The following is a 21,673-nucleotide window of genomic DNA, read 5'->3' as shown; positions in this document are numbered from 1 at the left end:
AATGAGGCCACATTACATTGTATTATGTTATATTAGAATTTATACATATGGAAGTGTTTATAGGGAAGATTAACCCACGAGAAACGACGATTGTATCGGTCAAGATGGAGTTATATTTAATATTTATACATATTATATACATATTTATTTAAGTATTTAAATATTATACATACACACACATATATAAACTCTTGTATTGAGTCCTATGATCTTCTTCAGCCTATTCTAAATAGAAGAAATGCTATGTAAAGCCTTGCATTCGTTGTCTGGTCTCAGTCCTTTGTTGATATTTGGAGACAGCCTTCCAACAACAAATTGTATTCATATAAACATACCTTTTAACAGACCTTTTCAAAGTATCCGAAGCTATTCTCCAATAATCGATTCTCCTTTGGATGGATCTGCAGAAGGCAAAAATATTAAAGCCAGTCAATGAGGCAGCTTTCTTCTGTCCCTTGTTGCAAAGACGGCCGAAATCCAAATGTCCACTTGGACTGGAGATATATATATATATATATATATATATATATATATATATATATATAATCTCCCTCAAGAGCTTAGATAAGATAAGGATGGAAGCTGAACTTCCCAGAGAGAGGCGCCTGGTTTAAAATTAGGCGCAAAGAGCATCGTTAAAGAATGCGTGGAGTTATTTGTGTCACGAAGGAAGGGCTTCTTTGTTTTATTTACTTTTAATTGCAACAAATAAACAAAACAATTTGCAAAGAGCCGCTCCGGTCCGAAAGGTCCAGACTCTCCCTCCTCTCTAAAATGAAATTATATCTATTTAAAGGAGCAGGAGACACTTGAAACCGACGGACAGCTGCTTTCGATCCAGAAGCCTTGCAACAGCTGCCACTTACCAGAAGGCGCTAGTCGTTTCCAGAATCTTCCGCAGGTCCATCCCCATCTCCCACAATCTCAGCCCCACTTAAAATACAATTAAACAGCTTACGGTTCGAAACATAACTTAAAATGATAAGAAAAGGTCAAGTTGGCAAAAAGTGACTAAAGAGGATACTGTACAGAGTGACAGTGTCTCACCAAACTACAAATCCCAGGATTCCACAGGAGAGAGTCACGGCATTATGGGAAACTGCTTTGATTCTGCAGCAGTTTGCTTTTTCCTTGGCTGACTGGGAATTGCAACGTCCAGCCTTTTCCTCTCCTCTCCTCTCCTGCTGAGTTAATAGATTGCAAACTATTATTATTATTATTACTATTACTATACTACTATACTACTATGTTATTCCTAGGATGGAGCTGCAGCACTTAAACTGGTGCCAAACTGCCTTATTCCTCCAGTGCAGATGCACCTGGCTCTAATGTTTAATTAAAGTCATGACACTCGGTCGATTCCTAAACTGGCCGGAAGGTGGCGGCAAAGGACAGCGTTAGAGGAGACTAGGGACTCTTGCTGCCGCTCTAGGAATAAAGAAGGAGACAGAGAGTTGCAGGCTTTGCATTACTATTCTGCATGCAAAAGGTAAGCCCAAAATTGGGGGATTTGCCGTTGCAAAAACAGTCCTTCTGGGCTTTGGCTTTTCTAAGATGCTCCCACAGTTGCAGAGTTTTGGGGTTTTAATGGTGGCATGGTTTTCCCCTCCTAATTATGACAATTAATTTTGCAAGTGATGCAACTACTAATGTGAAATGCACCTAATGTTAAAAAAAAGGGGGGGGGGGTCATTTCCCCAAAGATGGCATTGATTTAAAGAAACCATCTCCTTTGCAGAAACAGAGAGACTCCGGTGTGTCTTTTTATCCAAAGGGTGCTAAGCACATTTCAAGTGTCACTTTGGACATTTACCTACACATATTTGTATGTTTAAAAGTATGGCTTAAAATAAATAAGGTGGAGTTCTCCTCCGTATGAATTTTGTTTTAAATCCCTGCAGTAAGAAATCTAACCTTGCGGCACTTTAGACTCCCTGAAAGGTTAGCTTTCTAGCTGCAGGGACTTTGCTCAATTCACTCTTTCTTTCTTAACCCTAATTGTTTCCTTCTATAATATCCCTTTTGCTTGTATTATTGTTGTTATAGTGATGTGTCTGTGCAGATCAAAAATAACTGTCCATCGTCCTATAAATAACCTTGCAATCCTTACAAACCTATTATAATATCCTCTTTGCCACCATTGACTGTATACTTTCAGTTTTTCGGATGCATTTATCATTCTTTCCATTTCCAGGCGTCGGTCCAGCGATGATCCTCCGGACCGGTCTGTGTCCAGGTCTCACGGCCGAAATGGTGGACGTCCTGAAAGGTCAAGGCGTCAGGACAGGTAAAGAGGCGGCTGACATTTTAAGGAATGAAGACCAAAACCTTTCCTGGATCTTAAGGGAATCTTGACCCACCTTTGGAGGGCTTTGCCGGCTTGACCTCCTTCTCACATTCTCCTTTTGATCCACGACTCTCAAAGAATAGACTTCTCCATAGAGTTACATAAGAAGGTCAGCATGGAAAAGCTGCTCTTTGGGACTGCAATGCCCAGAATCCCCCAGACAAATGAATTTGGGACTTTTCCGGAGGTTGGGTTCCAGCTGACCCATTGCTTTTCCTTCTCCAAAACCTTTCTGCAGTGGTGGACCTCGTCTCGGCGGATATGGAAGACATGGCCCAGAAATGCTCCTTGTCTTACAAGGTGAGGATGGGTTTTGGCATCAATCTTTCCCCAAACCCCTCCAGTTTGACCATTTCCAAGGAAGACAAGTCGCTTCGGCATCTTCCCATCCCATTTCCAAGCCAAAACCTTCAAAGAATCCCTAGTCGGTCACTAGGATTGATGCATTAAGTATTGAACCTCAGTGGTTCCCTTTCAAATGCTTGCAAGAAGGTCAGATATTTGGAAGCTGAAGCAGAAATCTTGGCTCAAAGGACTAATAATAATAATAATAATAAGGCAGATAGAGGTCTTCTTTTCTCAAGATGGTTGGTCTTTTCTTGCTTTCGTCACAGACCTTGGTTGCGGTCCGGCGTGTGCTGCTGGCGCAGTTCTCTTCCTTCGCGGTCAACGGTGCCGATCTCTATGAAGAGCTCAAGAGGACCGTCGCCATCTTGCCAACAGGGATCCAAAGGCAAGGGACGCAAAGCACCGGCTCCGACTGGTCCTTCCAGTCCAAACTGTGGCCGCATTCCAGGTTCAAAGGTCACATACGGAAAGGGTTTTGCCACGGAGAGGCTGCAGAATGCAATGGAATCTGTAAAGGTTTGATCATAGAGGTGCCGAGGGATGATATTTTCCAGATTTCACCCTAAAGAGGCTGGGAATTGGAGCTTGCAAACTAAACGGTCCATAGAAGTTTTGCCATAGAGATGCGGAGGAGGAACGCGCCCCATTTATTCTTCCGGCTGATTATTTGATTCATGCATCTGCAGGTTGAGTCTCCTTTGGCCAAAATGTTTGCCACCAGAAGTGGGTTTGGAATACCTATGTATAATATTTTATATATATGTGTGTGTATATATAATATATGTGTGTGTGTGTGTGTACATATATATATATATATATGGCCACAGAGTTCCCCTGGAGGACCTAGAGATTCCTAGACAGGCATCCTCTCAGGTAAAAACATGTGCGTGTTTGTGTGTGTGTGTGTGTGTGTGTGTTGTGTGGACTATCTATATATATATATATATATTTCCACACACACACACACACAAACACGCACATGTTTTTACCTGAGAGGATGCCTGTCTAGGAATCTCTAGGTCTTTCAGTGCAACTTTTGGTTAAGGTTGACCATAGAGTTGCACTGGAGAAGCCACAAAGGCCTAGTAGAGTATTCTTTCTAGGAACCTCTAGGTCCTCCAGTGCAACTCTGTGGTCAACGTCTGACAGACACTGACTATAGAGTTGCTCTGGAAGAGCTACAAAGGCCTAGTAGAGTATTCTCTTTAGGAATCTCCAGGTCCTTTAGTCCAACCTTTAGTCAAAGTTGACCACAGAGTTGTGCTGGAGGACCTAGATATTCCTAGAGAGAACATATTAATCAAATCCATGAACAGTCATATCCACAAATCTCAAAGCTGCAAATACGGAGGGATGAATATGTATATATGTAAGTCGCACAGCCTCAGCCTCAAAGGAAAACAAAAGCAAACCCCTTCTTACCACATTTTGCCAACAAAACCCCCATAAATTTGGTACAACTTGAAAGCAGACAACACACACACACACACATAATGAGATATTTTGGAGATGAGACCCAAGTCTACACCCCAAATTCATTTATGTTTCCTATGCCCCTTATACGCCTAGCCTGAAGGTAATTTTGTGCATGAGTCTGAACATAAAACACATTAATTCCTTGTAATTTCCCAGCTTGGACAAGCTCCTGGACTCCGGCTTGTATACTGGGGAGATCACCGAACTGGTGGGAGCACCTGCTTCTGGCAAGACTCAGGTAATAGCCTGCCATTTTTAAAACCTTATTATTATTATTATTATTGGCACTCTTGTGGAGCGTCTTCAAACTCCTAAATGGTTTCAGTGCCTTGGAGAGATGCCTGGAGTAAAACATGGCAGTGGACCCAGTGCCCTGCTGACATGGAAGTGTCCAATGGTGCCTGCTTTTGGGAACCATGGGCATGCGCCGGGACTTGCGTTGCCTCTGTCTCTGTGTCTAGGTGTGCCTCCGCATCGCCGCAAATACGGCTCTCAGTCTCAAGCAAGAAGTCCTCTACATCGACGCCATGGGAGGCTTCACTGCCAGCCGCTTGCTGCAGCTGCTTCAATGCCAGACGGACGACGAAGAAGCGCAGGTTTGACCATCCCTGTCTTATGTTTTGGCCAGGGTTTGGATAGCCAAAAAGACAAGAGCAGATCAGGATGACAAAACCAAGGCTGCCATACTTCGGATGTATCCTGATAAGGAAGTACTCCTTGGAAAAACCTCTCTCTCTCTCCTCTCTGACCCCGAAAGGTGGAGGCTCTGCAGCGCGTCCAGGTTATCCGTGTCTTTGAGGCTTACAAAATGCTGGATGTCCTCCAGGACTTTCGGAGCAGCCTGGCTCAGCAAGTAAGCGCTCCGCAAGACCATAGCTCTCCTCAATGTGTCTTGCTTTATTTATTTGCTGCGTTTATATCCTGCCTTTCCCCCCCAAAATGGGATTCGAGGTATCTTCGAATACGGAAAGGCAATGTCGCGTCATGACTAGAGATCAGAACCAAGATCATAACCTGAAAATGCAGGAGTATGGCCTCTTTCCTAGTGTATCTCTTCTGATTCTCAGACGTCGCTGTCCCAAATTACTATCCTTTAGTACAGGGCCAGGAATGGTGTAGCCCTACGGATTTTAGGGGACGACAGTTCCCAGCATCCCTGGCCATTGGTTATATGGGAAAAGGCAGCTGGGAGTCGCACTCCAACACCATCTGGACGACTTGCAGGATGCCTACCTTTGGTTTGGAACATGATGGAAGAATATGTAATGGATCTGCTCTCTGGATTTGACCAAGTTAACCTTAATTTTTCCTTCCTTCTTCTCTTCAGGCTGTGAGTGGATCTGGGATGGCAAAAGTCCTGGTTGTCGACTCAGTTTCAGCGGTCATTTACCCCCTTTTGGGAAGCCGGCAACCGGACGGTAAGGAGCGGGCATTTGCCTTATTAATATAATTAATTCATATAACTACTTTAGAAAAAGGCCATTTTCTTCTTTGCAGTGGATCTCTTTTTAATTTTGCAAGCTGCTTTGAGTCCCAGGTTTGGGGGATGAGTAAAGGCTGCCACCCTATAGGTCTCCTTCCTTAATTACAACCTTTGTTGTCTTTATCGCACACTGATGCTGCTTGGCCAGATGTATCCCAATGTTTGCCTGTGAAATCTTGGAGGGTTTGTAGCCTTGCTAATGGCAGGGATTCCTCTCCTTGACATACTAGCGCTCACTCTCCTTTGCCCTCTTCTCTTAGGCATGGCCCTCATGATGCATTTGGCTTTGGAGCTGAAAACGTTGGCCAAAGATTTTGGGATGGCCGTCGTGGTGAGTGCCCCGCGGTCACCCTTTCGCTATTCACTTTCCCCTCAAACCGGCAAGAAAAAGAGCTGCCGTCCCATATTAAGCTGTGTATGTGTGTCGAAGGGCCATTTGCAGCCTTCCATAAATTGGAAACGACTTGGAGACACACAACAGCAACAACAAGGTTGTTTGGCCAGCTTTTTGGACTTGGGGTTTGGGGGTTTTGACCCAAAGGAAAGGCAACCATCGACCCAAAATCAACCCGTTCTGTATCATTCCAGCTGACCAACCACGTCACGAAGGACCCCAACAGCAGCCACCTGAAGCCGGCACTGGGACGGTCATGGAGCTTTGTGCCCAGCACCCGAATTCTGTTGGAGGACAACAGGGACCTTCTCAAGGAAGGAAGAGCCTGTTGGACGGCTTCATTGGTCAAAAGTCCTCGCCAGGTCAGTCGCCTGGTCCCTGCAATGGTTGGCAGCTGGGTAGCCCTCTACTTTGATCCTGCGTTCCTGCATGGCAGAATGGGGTTGCACTTGGTGACCATTAGGGTCCCTTCCAACTCTATGGTTCCTTGTCAGTGGGGTATATCGCAGGTTTTGTAATATGGCTGGCTCCTCATAGCTTTTTGCCATTAGAACCGCATAACCAATGCAATATAGGGGGTGCTCCAGTGCACTGATAGAGACGCACTTGCTGTTGCTATTGCTCTTTTAGGCTGTGTCAATAGAAGTATAGCGTCTACATCGAGGGAAGTCATAGTGCCACTACTGTTCTGCTTTGGTCAGGCCTCACCTGGAATAATGCATCCAGGGAACCGCAATTCAAAAAGGAGGTTGAGGAGGTGGAGCCATGTGTCCAAAGGAGGGAGACCAAAATGGGGAAGGGTCTGGAAACCTTATGAGGAAAGGCTTAGGGATCTGGGTATGTTTAGCCTGGAGAAGAGACGGTTAAGAGGTGATATGAGAGCTCTGTTTAAATATTTGAAGGGATGTCACTTTGAGGAGGGAGCAAGCTTGTTTCCTGCTGCTCCAGAGAATAGGAGGCAATGGAGCAATGGATGCAAGCGCCAGGAAAAGAGATTCCACCTAATACAAAATGGTGAAGGGTCTGGAAACCATGAAATCTTATATCAGGGATCTGGGTCTGTTTAGCCTGGAGAAGAGATGGTTAAGAGGGGACAGAATAGCCCTGTTTTAAGTATTTGAGGGGAGTCATATTGAGGAGGGAGCAAGCTTCTTTCCTGCTGCTCCAGAGAATAGGAGGCAATGGATGCAAAGTACAGGAAAAGAGATTCCAGATCAACATTAAGAGGAACTTCTTGATTGTGAGAAACCCATTCAACCGTTGAATAGACTCCCTTAGAAGGTGATGGAGTCATGCTAAGCAGAGGCTGGGTGGCCCTCCGTCAAAAGGGGGACACTTCGATTGGGAGTTCCTGCATGGCAGAATGGATTTGGATCCTATGGCCCTTTTTTGGGGGGTCTCTTCCAACCACTCGGATTTCTTGTCTTTCACAGCCTGTCGGGATCTGTGTGGCGCTAGGCGCCTCAGAGAGGACAGGAGGAAGCCCAGGGACCTCCGGCGAAGGACCGTAAAGAAGGCATGGCCGTCTGTGGACTACAGATCCCAAAGAAAGGGAGGCCTGAGGGGGAAAACAGGCCTCATTTTCCACGTTCGTCGGAGGAGCGGAGGCCATTTTGTTTTTTTATGTCATTCATATACAGTATGTATATATATATATATATATATATATATATATATGTATATATATTTTGTATATATATATATATTCATATGTGATTCCTATATAGGTTGATTTTTTTAGTGGGTTTTATCCACATTAGAAACCCATTTCTGTGTAAGGTGTTATTTTCATGAGGTGAAAATGAACTACTTTAAGTAATAAAGGGAAATATGTTTGTTTATATTTTTCTCCACAAAAGGCGATGGTAAGATTCGAACTCGCGACCTTCTGGTTGCGAGCTCTTTTCCCCCTCAGAGCCTCCCATTGCAGCTACTTCCGCCTTGCCGCCGGCCTCTCTAGCCGCCGCCCAAACACCATAGAGAGGCAATAGCAAGAGGCGATTGGAGAGCAGGCGCGCGCATGCGTCATGGCGCTGCTCTGTCTCCTGTTTTCGTTTAACCCATAGCTCCGCCCGTTTGCCCCCCCGTCGCCATGGCAGCGAGCGGCGCTGGCGGAGCGCTGTGTGGCTGGCGGGCGAGGGGGCGGAGCGGAGTCAGGGGGCGGGGCCGAGCGCGGGCCCCGCCCCTCGGCTCCTTCTTTCTGGGCTGGGCTCAGTCGTTTCCCGGCCGTTGGCGGGGAAGGACGCAGGAGGAGAGGCTACGGAGGCGGAAAGAGGGGTGAGGCTGCCTGCTGACAAGCTGGACTGCAACTCCCATCATCCCTGACCATTAGGACGATGGATGCTGCAGTCCAACATCTGGGGCAGGGGAGGTGTGGGCTAATTTGGGGGGTTGGACCAAGTTTAGGCAAACATTACATGGACTACAGATCCCAGAATCCCCCAAGAAAAGGGGGGGAGGAAGATAGAGTGGGGCTGACCCCTGAAGGATCTCTGGGTCTGGTTTTGGCCAGGAAGAAAGGCAAGGCTGAGGGGGAAGAGGAGAAGGGACTCTAAGACCCATCTGGCTGCAGGGCCTTGAAACAGAGAAAGGACTCTAAGACCCATCTGGCTGCAGGGTTTTGGACCTGCCTTTTGTCCTTCCACTGGTTGGACTACAGCTCCCATTATTGGCTATGGTGGATGGGAAGGGAGAAAGGACTCTAAGACCCATGTGGCTGCAGCCCAAAGGCTTCTTGGGTGGGAATCTCAGTTCTTGACCCAGTCCTGGCTTTATCCTATCATTGCCTGCAAGCAATCTCCTCCTCCTCCTCCTCCTCCTCCTCCATTTGCTAAAATCCTGATGCTGCTAAAAACCTTGCAGCTGGACAGAGGAGGAGGAGGAGGAGGAGGGAAAGGCATGGTTTGGGGCCATAAAAGGACTGCTTTGCAAGGAAGAGCTTTGCTGTTAGAGGGTTTGCTAATTAATGGAGGCCTGTCTGTAGAATACTCATTTGGGGAAGAAGACTGGATATAAATCCAGTCAATCAATCAATCAGCTAATCAAGACTAGGGACTGAAGTGGCTCAATGCTATGGATGGTCTCATGTTAAAAATGCCTCTTTTCAGAATGATTTTTGGGGCAGTCGGTATATAAGCGTCTTTCTTTAAACGCGCCATTTATCATTTACAGAGGCAGCGCAGCCTAGCAGTTTGAGCATTGGACCACAGCTCTGGAGTTCAGGGTTGAAACCCACTGAAACCCAATGGCAGTAAGTCACACTCTCTCAGCCTCGGAGGAAGGCAATGGGGAACCTCCTCTGAACAAACCTTGACTTAGGCTCCATAAGTCGGAAACGACTTAGAGGCACGCAACAACAACGACATACTCTGTAACCCCAAAGGCCTGGCTTCCCACCCCGTTCCCAACCCTAACTTGTAGGTGGGAAGCCTTGGGTCCCAGGTTCGAATCTGGGCGTTCTCTCCATTGCCAGCTTCTCTTCCGCATGCCTCCAACTGGTTCCAGTTTCCCATCATTTTGCACAGAGGTTTTGTTCCTCATTCCAAAAGGTTGGGAATGGCTCTCCTGAGGCTCAATTGATGGCAGGGAAAAACAAACCACAACCCGATGCTAAAATTATGGCTGGTCCTTTTGGCTCCTGGACGCTTGTATAATGTGCAACGCAACCTGAGCACATGCAGTCGCAGCGCCCATATCTCTTCCTGCGTTTTAAACTGCAGAGCTACCTCTGTTTAGTCTAGAAGGAATCTGCCTATCTCTCAGGAGTCATAGCAATGCCTCCTTGCTTAGCAAAAACAGGCCTCGCTCTTTCCGTCGTGCGTTAAATCCCACGGCTCCAAATGCGCAGGTGTTTGGGAACTTGTAGGTTGGGAGACTAAGCATCGGTTGCGTGGTTGCGTGCCTTCTAGCCCTTTATGACATGTGGCAGCCTTCCTTTAGGCTGCGAGAGAGTCACTTGCCAAAGGTTGCCCAGCGGGTCTTGGGATTCGAACCCTGGTCCCCCGCACTCCTAGTCCACTGCTCAAACCACTGTGCCATGCTGTCTGTAAGAAGGCAGTGCTCTTTGACTAGAGTCTTTAAAGGAGGCTTGGCATTAAGGTGGAGAGAGGTGGCACTGCCAAACCTCCTTTAAAGACTCTGGTCAAAGAGCACTGCCTTCTTACAGACAGCATGGCACAGTGGTTTGCTATGGCACATCGTCTCTACAATTTCTCTGTGCATGAGATTTGCTGCCATTGCTTTCCTCCGAGGCTGAGAGAGAGTAGAGCTTAGGGATTTAAGCCCTGGTACAACACTGAAACCACAACGCCACGCTGCCTCCCTTGTTTATTTAACACAACAATACAATATTAAATGTCCAGTCCTATAACCCAAGGTCCCAGTGGGTCTCCATGGCCAAGCAGGGGCTTGAACCCAGGTCTCCCAGGGTCCCGGCTCAACATCGATGCCACTATGCTCAGCCTCACAAACTCAGCTCCACAGTCCTGTACCTGTTTGTTACGTGGTGTTAGGTAATGACACTTGCGATGTTTATGAGCCGGCGCTTCCCTGCCTGGGCTCAGTTGTGTCACACAGGCATTTCCAGTAGGGCCACATTGTCGCCCAGAGGCATTGTGGCGGCCCAAGCGCATGACACCGGGTCAGAGGAAGCCAGTCGACGCTACTAAGTCAACGTGTCCCTTTTAAAAACAACAACAATGACGCAACACGCCCTCCCTCTCCTCCCTTGGGAGCCAAGCGTGTTTACCACCGATAGGAACCCCAGGGCTTTCCCTATGGGTTTTCGCCCTCCGGATGAATGGTGCGAGTTGCGATTCCCAAAAACCAGGACCCAAAGCAGCTTTAAAAGCACAGGCTCCTTCCTTGCGTTTCTGCGTCACGCGTCGAGAAGGAAGGGAAAGGAGAGGCGTCTTAGGTTTCAGCCTTTCTCTTTGGCCGCGGAGGGTTGGAAATTGTTGGTGTTGGTTTACTTGGGCCTCTTGGAGGACCCAGAATGTCAAAACCCCCGAAAGCAACCAGAAAAAGGACAACAGAAACAGTGGCTGGGAGATGTAGAACAACAATATAGGACAGAACGGAATGGCATGGTGTTGTGGTTTGGACTCTGGGAGACCAAAGTCAGGGTTTGCAAAGCGTTCTGCCGTTTTGGGGGTCTCTCTGTGATATTTTGAAAAGATGTGTTAGAAGAAGAAAGTCCCTGGAGGGGTGGGGTCATATTATTATCATTATTATTATTACCATCATCATCATCATCATCACTACTGTGGTATTTATATCCTGCTCTTCAGCCCTGTGGCACATGTGGCCCCTGACCTGACTTTGGGTGCATCTATCACTGTAGAGATCATTCAGTTTGGCACCATTTTAAGTGCTGCAGCTCCATCCTGGGATTTGTAGTCTTGCTTGGTCTTTAGGAGAGGCAGCATGGCATGGCATAGGCTGAGTGCTGGACTATGACCCAAAGGACCAGGGTTCAGTCTCCGCTTGGCCATTCAACCCCTTGGGTGACCATGGGGAAGTCACACTGGGCTCATAGGGGCAACGGTGCTTGTTTCCCCCCACTTGCCCTGAAGCCCTCTTCTGTGGCCTTGCATCATGGCTTCTGTCCGCTCTTTTCTCTTGAGGCGGCTGTCCAAAAGTCAGCCGTCCGTGGCGGAGGTTGAGCGCTTGAATCCCAGGGTTGGGAGGCATCATTGTTGAGGAAGGTGAGTCTGGTGCCAAGTAGTTCAGGTGCTTTCATTGTAGATTTAAAGCAAAGCACCAGCTAAAGTCCAATGACTACAACAGGAAAGTGTTCCAAACTTCCTATTTAAGAACACGCCAATCTAAACGGTTACGTCCACCATTTCATTGTCCGAATTCTGTCGGATGAAATGAATTTGACAGGGGGGCAAGGGATCCTGGGAGGCGGTTTGGCCAGTTCCTTCCTTGGAGACGTAGCCTCCGGTGCCTGGGATTTGTTGGCTGCCTCCCAACTGAGGACAAATCAGATGAGCTTGGCTTCCAAGAGCACACAGGATCCGGTGCCTTTGGGGTATCTGACTCACTAGAAAAGGCAAAGTAGATGGCAGGAGGAAAAGAGTTTGCAAGACCTGAGCTGGGCTGGAAACCATGCTTGCAACACGGATCAAACCAGGCAGTGTTTAATCCAGCTTCCATGTTCAGACATAGCATGAAACAGGAGCAAACCGGGTTAAGTTTAGCTCTTGGCGTTGCAAGCTCTCACTCCATGGCTCCCAGATTTCCCAGGGGCTGCTATTTCCCAGGTGCGCAATGTGGGCATGTGGGAGTGAGCCAACCTGAGTCTTCCACTTCATGAAGGAACTTGTGGCGGTGCCTTCCTCCTCTCCCTTCCTTTTAAGGCTGGTCCACGGGGCTCTTTTGCGTCCGTCCGCTGGCCTTTGTTAGCACAAGAAGTCCTGGCCGGCCAAGAATTTTTTAAAGAGGTCTGCTTGAGACGCAGGAGGAGCGGAGGGAGGAATTTATGCACTCAGAGAGCAATGCTTCACCTTATGCGCATCTTTGCATCATGTCTGAGTTATGCATGGAGTTAGGAGCGACCGTCTGTTTAATTTCATCACTCCTTACGCCAGCGGATTGGGGTTTCAGTATTCATTTGACAGCAGAGTCCCTCATCCATGCCGCAGAACATCACGCACCTGCGTCAGAGAATCGTGTGCCGTGCCTTTTGACGGAGGGCCCTTTGAACCGGATAGTCCATGGAAAGACATTTTTCTGGGGCACCCTTCCTCCAATTTGGGTCCCTCCGGATGGCTTGGATGCCCATCAGCCCAGGGTGCAAAAGGCTGGGAATGATGGGTGTTGCAGTGGAGGCACCCTGGCCCCAGCCCCAGCCCCAGATGAAGCCAATGCCTCGGGGTCAAGGTGGCCCAGAAGAGACTGTTCCTGGAGGACAAGGTCTGCGTTCTTCCCCAAAGCACCCCTGGCTTCCTCCTCCTCCTCCTCCTCCTGCTGGGCTTTGCTGGCTGAGTCATCTGACCTTTCTCCTTCTTGGGTTGGTTCTCCTGACTGAAAAAAAGACACTTCCTGGACTCCAAACACAAGCAGGGACTTTCGCTTTGCCGCTTGGCTTTCCACCCCAAAAAGAGGTCTCTTTGTCTCTCCCAAGAACCCCGAGAGTGAGTCCCTTCCGGATTTCCAGGAAGAACAAACATCAGCGGCCAGACTGTTTGCGGATGCAAGTTTGCTGCTCTCGCCTTTTCCTCCTTCCTGCATTTCGCCTTTGGTGGGTGGCGGACAAGAATAAGGGGACGATGGGTGCTTTTACACCGGGGTGGGCAAAAGGCGGCCATAGGCAAGCCATGGCTGCCCAAAAAGTAAGCCTTTAAATTGGCCGATGGGATCTGGAGTCCATAGGTGCCATTGTCTGTGTCCTGTGTATGTACATAATACCTGTTTACTCAAGACCTGGAAATGCTTTGAAAGCACTCGATTCCAGTTCTTTGTTGCTATCTTTGCCAAATCCTTTGTGGTGGTTCCTTGTTGCAAAAACTACTCATTCAATTGCTCAGTTTGTTGCTCCTCTGTTACTTTTACTTGCCCTATTTTAGAGCAAGAAAATTACTTGTAACTCTTCTTTGGGGGGATTGTTTCTGCTTTCGCTTCCTGTTGAAAGTGCTTGGGAAATGCTGGCCTTCCTCCTCTCCAGGGCGCATCCCGTCGTTGTGCGCCTTCAAGTACTTTCCAACATGTGGCAACCCTAAGGCAAACCTATCAGATTTGCTCAGGGAAGGCTTTCCCTTGAGGAGGCTGAGAGAGTGTGACTTGCCCAGGGTCTCCCAGTGAGTTTCCAGGGCTGAGCTGAGAATCAAACCCTGGTCTCTAGAGTCATAGCCCACTGTTCAAATCACTACACTGTGTTGGCTCCCCAAAATGTCTGAGCCTGATGGGATTTGTTGCCCAAATTGTTGGGTGCGCCAGTATGTGGTCAGGCTTATTTTCATGATAGCCCTGCAAGCTAGGCTGAGTTCTTAACCCCTGCTTCTCCTTCCCTTCCCCAGGTACCATGTGGGCCACCTGCTGCAACTGGTTCTGCCTGAACGGGCAGCCGGAGGACTTGCCCCATCGGCCGGCGTCGGCCACCCGCGCCTACGCCAACGCCGGTTACACCTCCTTCCCTTCTCCCACCGGCCCTGAGGCCACCTGCAAGGCCTGCGAGACACGCTTCCCCAGCACCTCCCTCAAGGTGAGTGACGGATGCCAGCCGGACGCCAGTCCGAACTGCAAAATGTCAGATCTTTCAGTGGTCTCTGCAAGGTTGGCATGCTTTGGGGTATGTCATCTCCATGAGTTTGTCTTTGCCTTCAGGTCCAGCTCCAATTTAGTGACCCTTTAGAGTGACCCTCTCCCAGGTTTTGTTATCCCAGCAGAGGAGGCTTGCCCTGAGGCTGAGAGAGTATGGCTTGCCCAGTAGGTTTCTGTGGCTGAGCGGGAACCCAAACCCTGGTCTCCCAGGGCCTTACTCCAACATTCAGGCCACCACTTGGCAAGATTTTCGTGGCTAGATTTCCTACTACTGCCTCCCTCTGAGGCTGAGAAGGTGTGACTTGCCAAAGGTGGCAGAAGGGCATTTAAGCGCCGTCCCGTGAGCCATCAGACTGCTTAGACCGGTAGAACATCAAATGTGTTTATTTGATTAAACTGTGAATATGGAGCGAACGAGCCATTTAGCCAAATGCTTTAAAAAAGCTAAAATAGAAATATAAGGCATCATTATCACAGTACAGTTTTTTAAGCTTGTTGTAATACTACCATTTTTAAGCTGAAGTCAGAGTTGGAACTGCTACGTTTCTACCAGTGCTGCCCCAAAACTGCTTCCAATTCTGCCTGTGCAGCTCCGTCTCCTGCGGCCCTAGCTGACCGCTACTGACCGCTGCCTCTGGGCTTGCTGGAAAGGAAGAGTGTCTGCAGGGATGACGCTCCTTGGGCACACTGGCCGTTGGCATGGAGGGGGGGGGGGTGTTTGTTTGCATCCCGAGGTCTTTGGGGAAACAAAGCCCCATTGAGAGCGAGAGAGGGCAACCTGCGGCCTCGTGAATGCGGCCATTAATTTGGCCGCTGCTGGGAAAACAAAGAGGCCATCGTGCCGTTGTGGCCAGCAGAATGCCCTGGACGTCCGAGGAGGGAGAGTAATCTCCCTAAATAATTTGAGATGTGTGAATGCTGTGCAGAAATGTTGTTTTTTAATCCCGCACTGGGGAGAAAAGTATGAGAATTGTCTTTGCAACCATGGATGAAATAATGGGGTGTTTTCCTTCCTCTTCGGGTCCTTCTGCCTCAATGCTCTCAATCTGATGCTTCCTCGCTGCTTATTATTATTATTTTGTGCGCAGAACGTCTGCCTGGACTGCAAGAACACCTTCTGCGCGGCCTGTGCGCACCAGCCTGAGAGCGGCCCTTGCCTCTGCCACCTCTGCCACCGGGTCCGGGCCACAGACTTCTGTTGGGAAGAGCTGATGAAAATGAAAGTGAAGGACTTGCGGAGTTACCTGGAGCTCAGAGAGATCTCCACCGCCATGTGCTGCGAGAAGGAGGAGCTGGTGTGCCTCATCATCAGCAAGCAGCAGCAGCCGCCCCCCGGACCCGAAGGAGACCAGTTGCCACAGGTTCCTCCGCCGACCACGGTCCCGGAGGCCCAGGGCGAGCGCCTGCCTACCCCTGCCACACTGGACTGTCCAATTGAGCAGGACACGACGGAGCCCACGACGGCGACCATGGAGGCAGAGGAAGTACCACAGGTACCGCTGCACCTGTCATGCTCCTGCCAGATCCCCCGTGTCTTCATTTCCTCTCGCTCTTAGGGGACTTTGCCTTTGCTCTTGAATCGCTTTACAACAGTTCTTGCCTTGTTGCTACTTGAAAACTGTGTCCAAAATACATGAGCGCTACAGAATCCATCAACCACACGAGGATATATGTGGCATTTGGTGGTTCTGGGGGGCTCTCAAGGACCAGCTTTAGGGTTACTGCAATGCAGAATTTACAGGGAGGGTCATGGATTTGAATGTCATGCCTGTGCAGGAGTCTTCTCCACCTCTCCGCAGCCTCGTTGGATCAAACTCCAGCCAACTGTGGTCTTTCCCTGTCCCTTCAACCTTTTTGCAGTCCCTCTTTCTATGCTGGCCTTGTTTGGACCCACAAGGGACCCCTGTTTCTTCCAGCCCCTCTCCGAAGGCTTCTGTATTAGCATCTTGGGTGGATGCTAGCTTCATGTGGAAAGGCAAGAGCTGGGTGGGTCCATGTGGGGTTGAAAGACTCCCGTGGGGCTGAAAGGACCCCCCTGGCCTGCCCTCCAGAGCCTGGGAAGGGAGCTCCGGGGGCTGCAGTCCTCCTCCATGTCCCAGAGGGAGCCCACCCTCCCCATGTTCTCTGCTCCTGTGATGTCACAATGGAAGGCAGCAGAGAAGAGTCCGGCCAGAGAGTGGGCACCTCTTGGCAGCTCAACCATGACTGGCCCGGGCCGGCTTCTTTGGAGACACCACCCTCGGGATTTCTTCCCGCTCGAGCCCCGGTGGTCCTAACAGAGGGGCTGGCTGAGGATAAGGTGGGCAGCGCCCCTTTGAGGGAACTGGCCACAAGCCATTGCCTTCTCCTCTTTGGGTGGTCTTTCTCCCTGGCACCTTCCCACGGCTCCCGTGTCCGTTCTTATCATGTCCCCTCTCAACGGGGGTCAGCGGAGGTCCTTCCCCATTTCCTGGGGCAAGTCCCAACAGCTCTTTTTCTCCTTTCAGGCCAATGGGCATGCAGTACCTGACCAGGACATGGCGGAAGTAGATAATGGAGTGGAGATGCTGAATGAGGATGAGACGCAGGTAGGCGGCGCCCACGGACTGAGGATGGCAGATTGAGCAGCTTTTGGCCGCAGGGCGGGCAGTGTGATGCCAGCGGGGTGCCGATGGGGGCCACCGACACACCAGAACACCAAAGGAAACCTCTGCAGTCATGAAATGTGGCAGAGAGGCTTGCAACTAACTCTCTCTTTCTCTCTTGAATCTCCCTCTCCAGTCCACCGACTCGGAGGACAACCAGGTGCCCGGGCGGCGGGCCTCCCTCTCAGACCTGACAAGCGTCCGCGACATCAGCGCCCTCTCGGTCCGGCAGCTGAAGGAGATCTTGGCCCGCAACTTTGTCAACTACAAGGGCTGCTGCGAGAAGTGGGAGCTGATGGAGAGGGTCATGCGCCTCTACAAGGAGAAGGACCTCCAGCAGCTGGGTGAGAGGAGCTTTCATTTAAGGTTGAATTCTTAAATTGGTGACAAGAGGCTAGGTTGGGTCTAGCCAAGAGGCCAAGGAGAGGCCAGGTGGTATATCTGTATTTGTTGGCTTTCCCTGGGTTGCTCTGCCTGCCCCTTTTTCTTTGGAGGCTGAAGCCCTTAAGTACTCAACTGAAGTTTTAACTGACTGCAGTGCAACTACAATTTAGGGACTGGAGGGAAATTTCATGGGGAAGGTTAGGATTCTTATTTGGGAGAAAAGCACGTTATTTTGCTGCCTCCCAAGAGCTGTACCTCTGGCCTGAACCCAGATCCACCTTTGCAAAGTCGAAGGCTTTCATGGCCGGCATCCAGGTCCACCTTTGCTTGCCCTGGTCTTGAGAAACTAGAAGTCCTTTTGGGTTCACAGGATGCTCTTGTCCTCTTGCCTTCCCAAAAAGCTAAACCAAGATGGAACATGTTTTAAAAACCTTTGCCTCTGTGTGACTGCCTGGCAGGCTAAGTCTTGTTCCTCTCCAAAGTCATTTTTCTGTCTTCAGCCTAACAGTTTTTATGGACTGCAGTGCATGGGATTTAACTGGGGGACACTGGGTGCTGCAGTCCAGCAAAAAGAGAACCCCTCTGGGAATGGTGAAAGCTGTGTCTGTTTATTAGGCATACTGCTGCAAAAGACCCCAGGCTCAAAGATTTCCTTCTCTTCTCTCTTTCAGTTTCTGACACAGATGATCAAGCTGGTAAGTCATTTATCTCATTGCTGCAAACCTCTCCTCCTTGAAGGTGGCATTTTCTCTGGGGCAGCCTGAGGGGTTGTTCCCTCGTGGGATCCCCACTTCCACGGCTGGCAGTGGCCTCAGCGCCAGAAAGCAGTTGGCACCCTCTTAAGCAAAGGCTCCAGACGTCATCCCAGAAACTAAATTTGGCAGTTGCTCACAATTTAGGTTAGAAGGATGGACAGAGGCCTGGGTGGTTTGAGTGTTAGACTATGACTTGGAGCCCCGGGTTCAAATCTCTGCTTGGCCATGGAAACCCAGTGGGTGACCTGGGGCGAATTACACTCTCTCAGCCTCAGAGGCTGGCAAATGAATAATAATGGATAGGAGGCTGCATCCTTTTCATTCCAATTCTAGAACTCTCCTAAACAGTGCACTTAGTTTTTGAAAGTGCTTGCAAGGCATAATAACCATGAGGTCTTATGGGAAGGTCCCCTCTCTTCCCACCATCACTCTGCCCTCTCTTTCTTTCTGCCTCAGCTCCGTCAGGTAACGCTCCGCATCCCTGCATGGAGGACAACCTCTGCAAGATCTGCATGGACTCCGTCATCGACTGCGTCCTCCTGGAGTGCGGCCACATGGTCACCTGCACCAAGTGCGGGAAGCGCATGAACGAGTGCCCCATCTGCCGGCAGTACGTGATCAGAGCCGTCCACGTCTTCCGGACTTAATGGGGGGTGCCCCGGTCCTTATCCCGCAAGGCTCACCCACTCACTGTGTTTGGAGAGCACCTGCTCCTGGCCAGCTGGGCTGACGTTCCCAAGGTGAGACGTGGGATGGGAAGACCCCAAAGACTTGGCTGGGGTGTGGCGAGAGCCCCCCAGGCATACCAGCCCTCCCTGTCCTACCACCATGGTGCCTGCAGAGCTCAAACGCCCTCCTTTCCTGAACCGGAGACACGCTGCCTTCTTCTGATCCGCCGGCGGCAGGGAGGAAAGGGACACTTGGGTTTCCCCCTCCTTTCCCCGTCTTCCAGGCATCGAGAAAAGCTCTTCCCTCGTGGAACAAATAAAACAAGGTGGTCTAAAGAGGAGGAAAGAGGCACTGCTATCCCTTGTCCTGCTTTCCCCTTTGGGCTCAAAGGTGCGACGGACCTTTGCAACTGGCTTCTTTCTGGAAGTTGTTTGGTGGCTTGCTTTGAGACATAGACATACAAAAGCAGCCTCTCTTTTTTTAGCCAGGATTCCTACAGAGGAATGAATCTCTTAAGAAAAAGAAGCCTAGAGCCATAGCACTGGGTTGTCTCTTTGCATATGGGCCAATTTTTTTGTTTTAGGGCCCTCCAAAAGAGCGGCAGGAGCCTTTGTGGCATTGCCAGGAACATTAAGACCGCTTTGCCTTGTGTTTTCATGAGAAGCCGGATCCTGTCTGCAGCTTGCATTCAGTCCTGGTGCCAACCTGCAACTCCCAAAGGCTGCTGCCGCTGTGTGGTTTTACAACAGCGACACCTGAATGTGTGTGAGTCACATTTCATGCCGTTGCTGCCCTGTTTCTGGTGACTCTCCGCTAGGATTTCTCATAAAGAGACGGATGTGACTCCCTGGGGAACCTTTCTTTTCAGGAGGCCAAAGACTTGCTTGCTGTTGCTAAGTCTGTCAAAAGAGAAAACAGAGCTTGTTTTGCCTTAACATGCCAAGGTTTTGGCATCTCTGTGGCCCAGGTTGAAAGCCTGTTAGACGTCTGGCAGCCTTCCGGCTAAATGCCAGGCAAGTGCCTACTGCTCTTGAGCCATGAATAATACTTTATTTTTTCGAGCCACCTTCTCTTGCGGCAAAACAGATTCCTGTGAACTTTGGACTGGGCCAGATGGTTTGCGGGCAGTTTCTCTGGAGGAGATGTGAGTCAAAGGCCATCTCCCTGGCAGTGACTGGTGCAGGTTGCTTTCAGAGGTGGCTTGCAAAGCATTGCAGGGCGTCGCTCCTTTCAAAAAGCCCCTTCGATGGCATCCTCTCCTGGGGATGGCGCAAAAAGCCTTAAGCCCGCAGGGGCTCTCACGTCAGATGCTTTCTTCAGCCGTGTCTTTTAACTCTTAACTGGACTCGGTGGTGTTCTCCTGTTGCCCTAAATGTCTTGCATGGTTCAAGGAGGCCTTAACCTGCCTTAAACTCTTTTTAACCTGTGCTTTGTGTGAAATGGGGGCAGCTCAGGTAGTATCTATGTTCAAGGGGATGGGGAGCAGTGGGTTAGTAGAGGATACCTTGCAGAGGTCCCACAAGGTAGTAAAGAGACAGGGGCTACCCTGGCTATGGTTGAAAGCCCCCTCCCAAAGCTTTTTCAGCGATGAATGCTCCTTAAACTCAGTGTATAGTATGCAAACCCTGTTAATATATCTAGAGATCTAACCTGTGCCTTTGACACTTTGCACATGCATCAGTCCAAGATTCGGCCCCTTAAGAAAGTGCAAACCAACCGCACTTCTCAGTGTTATCCCTGGGCCACACTGAGTTGTTGCTCGTTGCATGTACACCTCTGGTAACTTTGCCACCAGCCTGTCCTTTTGCGGATGGCGCAAAGTGATCCGGAGTGATTCCGAACCAAAGAAGATGAGAATTGGCTGTGGCCCCATTGCTTAGAATCAAGAGAGGTTTTTAGGATTGGAGGGCCATAGAATTGGAGGGGATTGCAAGGGCAAACCTCACGTCTCCTCGATTGTTAATGAAAGGGCATGCAGGACTGCCAATCCACCCCAATCCCCTCCACCACCACAAAAAATTGCAGACTTCATTGTAGTTCCTTCTCAAAGCCTTTTCAGCAACCCTCGTCCCTTTGTTTTGCAAAATCCTCTTGCACTCCACTTGTGAATAGCCCAGCGAACAAGGGCATATAAGGCCTGTCCCTTCCTTGCTTCTCAGGACTGCTGGGACTCACAGTCCAGCATTTCCAGGTCAGAGGTGGGCAATGGTGGGGCGTATTATTCATCTGCGTCTTCCACAATTGTATTTTTAAAATTGGTGGGGGTTGTGGGGAACATTTTTACTATGTTTTCATGCTCTGAGGCCACTTTATGCCCTTTTAAGGATAGGAAGTAATGCCCTGTTCTTCAAAACGGACTCTCCTGGGGCCTAAAATGGCGCCCAAAATATGCCTGACACCTTCCATGGAGCTTTTTTTTTTTTCAATCCTGGGGGATTATTGAGCTACCTTGGATCCACCTCTGGTTTTGGGGCACACCTGAGTCCCACACCTGGCATCATCATCATCATCGCCATCAGGAAACTGGTGCTTCCAGGAGCCCTTGCGGTCCCTTCTTGCGATTCTGCGGTTCCAAAATCCCAAGATGTGAACCTGCGTCTGGTTTCGTAGTCAACCCTCCCTCCAGTCGCAAGGTTGCGCGCCCTCCACAGCGGCAAAAGACGTAAACCTACCTACAAGGTGATGCTGGCTCATGACTGATAGGAAACGACGCGCCGCCGCTCTCAAGCTGCGGAAGAGGCATTCCTCTCCCCACACTTCCAGAAAAGTCTTTTATTTTTGGTTGAATGTTTTAATACAGCAGCGTACGCTTGTTTCGGTCGGCAAACGTAGCCGTGTCCGAGAGAACCGTCGAGGTTCGACGGGGCCTTGCTCCTAAAGGGAGCCCTGCTTTATAATTTTGTAATAAAATTGAAATGCTTTCTTCGT

General features: G+C 49.6%; 3 protein-coding genes across 13 annotated transcripts in view; 2 read left to right on the top strand and 1 right to left on the bottom strand.

Annotated features, from left to right (window-relative positions):
- UNC45B (unc-45 myosin chaperone B) overlaps window positions 1-10,831 on the bottom strand; it is a 20,615-nt gene extending 9,784 nt beyond the window's left edge. Inside the window, exons 1-2 of one of the 5 annotated variants that reach the window (XM_042442630.1) lie at window positions 10,539-10,831; window positions 348-401 (exon numbers count right to left, since the gene is read on the bottom strand). In XM_042442630.1, coding sequence (XP_042298564.1) covers window positions 348-401; window positions 10,539-10,679 — 195 coding nt within the window. In that variant the 5' untranslated portion in view covers window positions 10,680-10,831. Of the gene's footprint in view, window positions 1-335; window positions 512-693; window positions 781-1,047; window positions 1,125-10,538 lie in introns of those variants that run through there. The other 4 variants (XM_042442633.1, XM_042442632.1, XM_042442634.1 and 1 more) reach the window with 4 other exon arrangements.
- Window positions 1,419-7,659, top strand: RAD51D (RAD51 paralog D). 2 transcript variants are annotated; one of them, XM_042442647.1, is made up of 11 exons: window positions 1,419-1,489; window positions 2,195-2,287; window positions 2,586-2,647; window positions 2,962-3,080; window positions 4,328-4,409; window positions 4,633-4,767; window positions 4,929-5,024; window positions 5,499-5,589; window positions 5,915-5,985; window positions 6,243-6,410; window positions 7,482-7,659. In XM_042442647.1, exons 2-11 carry the CDS (start codon window positions 2,209-2,211, stop codon window positions 7,557-7,559), a joined length of 981 nt encoding a protein of 326 aa, XP_042298581.1. In that variant the 5' UTR covers window positions 1,419-1,489; window positions 2,195-2,208; the 3' UTR covers window positions 7,560-7,659. The 2 variants fall into 2 exon arrangements, with proteins under 2 accessions (XP_042298581.1, XP_042298582.1); XM_042442648.1 differs by having other exon boundaries at window positions 1,464-1,489; window positions 2,195-2,456.
- On the top strand, window positions 8,269-21,673 carry RFFL (ring finger and FYVE like domain containing E3 ubiquitin protein ligase). Of its 6 annotated transcripts, XM_042442641.1 has the most exons (8): window positions 8,272-8,325; window positions 9,220-9,298; window positions 14,070-14,254; window positions 15,402-15,806; window positions 16,800-16,880; window positions 17,074-17,281; window positions 17,993-18,016; window positions 18,533-21,673. In XM_042442641.1, the coding sequence occupies exons 3-8, from the start codon at window positions 14,075-14,077 to the stop codon at window positions 18,721-18,723; spliced, it is 1,089 nt and encodes a 362-aa protein (XP_042298575.1). In that variant the 5' UTR covers window positions 8,272-8,325; window positions 9,220-9,298; window positions 14,070-14,074; the 3' UTR covers window positions 18,724-21,673. The 6 variants fall into 6 exon arrangements, with proteins under 6 accessions (XP_042298574.1, XP_042298575.1, XP_042298577.1 ...); XM_042442640.1 differs by lacking the exon at window positions 9,220-9,298 and having other exon boundaries at window positions 8,269-8,325; XM_042442643.1 differs by lacking the exons at window positions 8,272-8,325; window positions 9,220-9,298 and adding an exon at window positions 11,625-11,753.

Source organism: Sceloporus undulatus, chromosome 11, assembly GCF_019175285.1.
Source record: "Sceloporus undulatus isolate JIND9_A2432 ecotype Alabama chromosome 11, SceUnd_v1.1, whole genome shotgun sequence".
Classification (NCBI taxonomy): domain Eukaryota; kingdom Metazoa; phylum Chordata; class Lepidosauria; order Squamata; family Phrynosomatidae; genus Sceloporus; species Sceloporus undulatus.
Note: the sequence above shows the minus strand (reverse complement) of the source record. Positions and strands in the feature narration are given on the sequence as shown.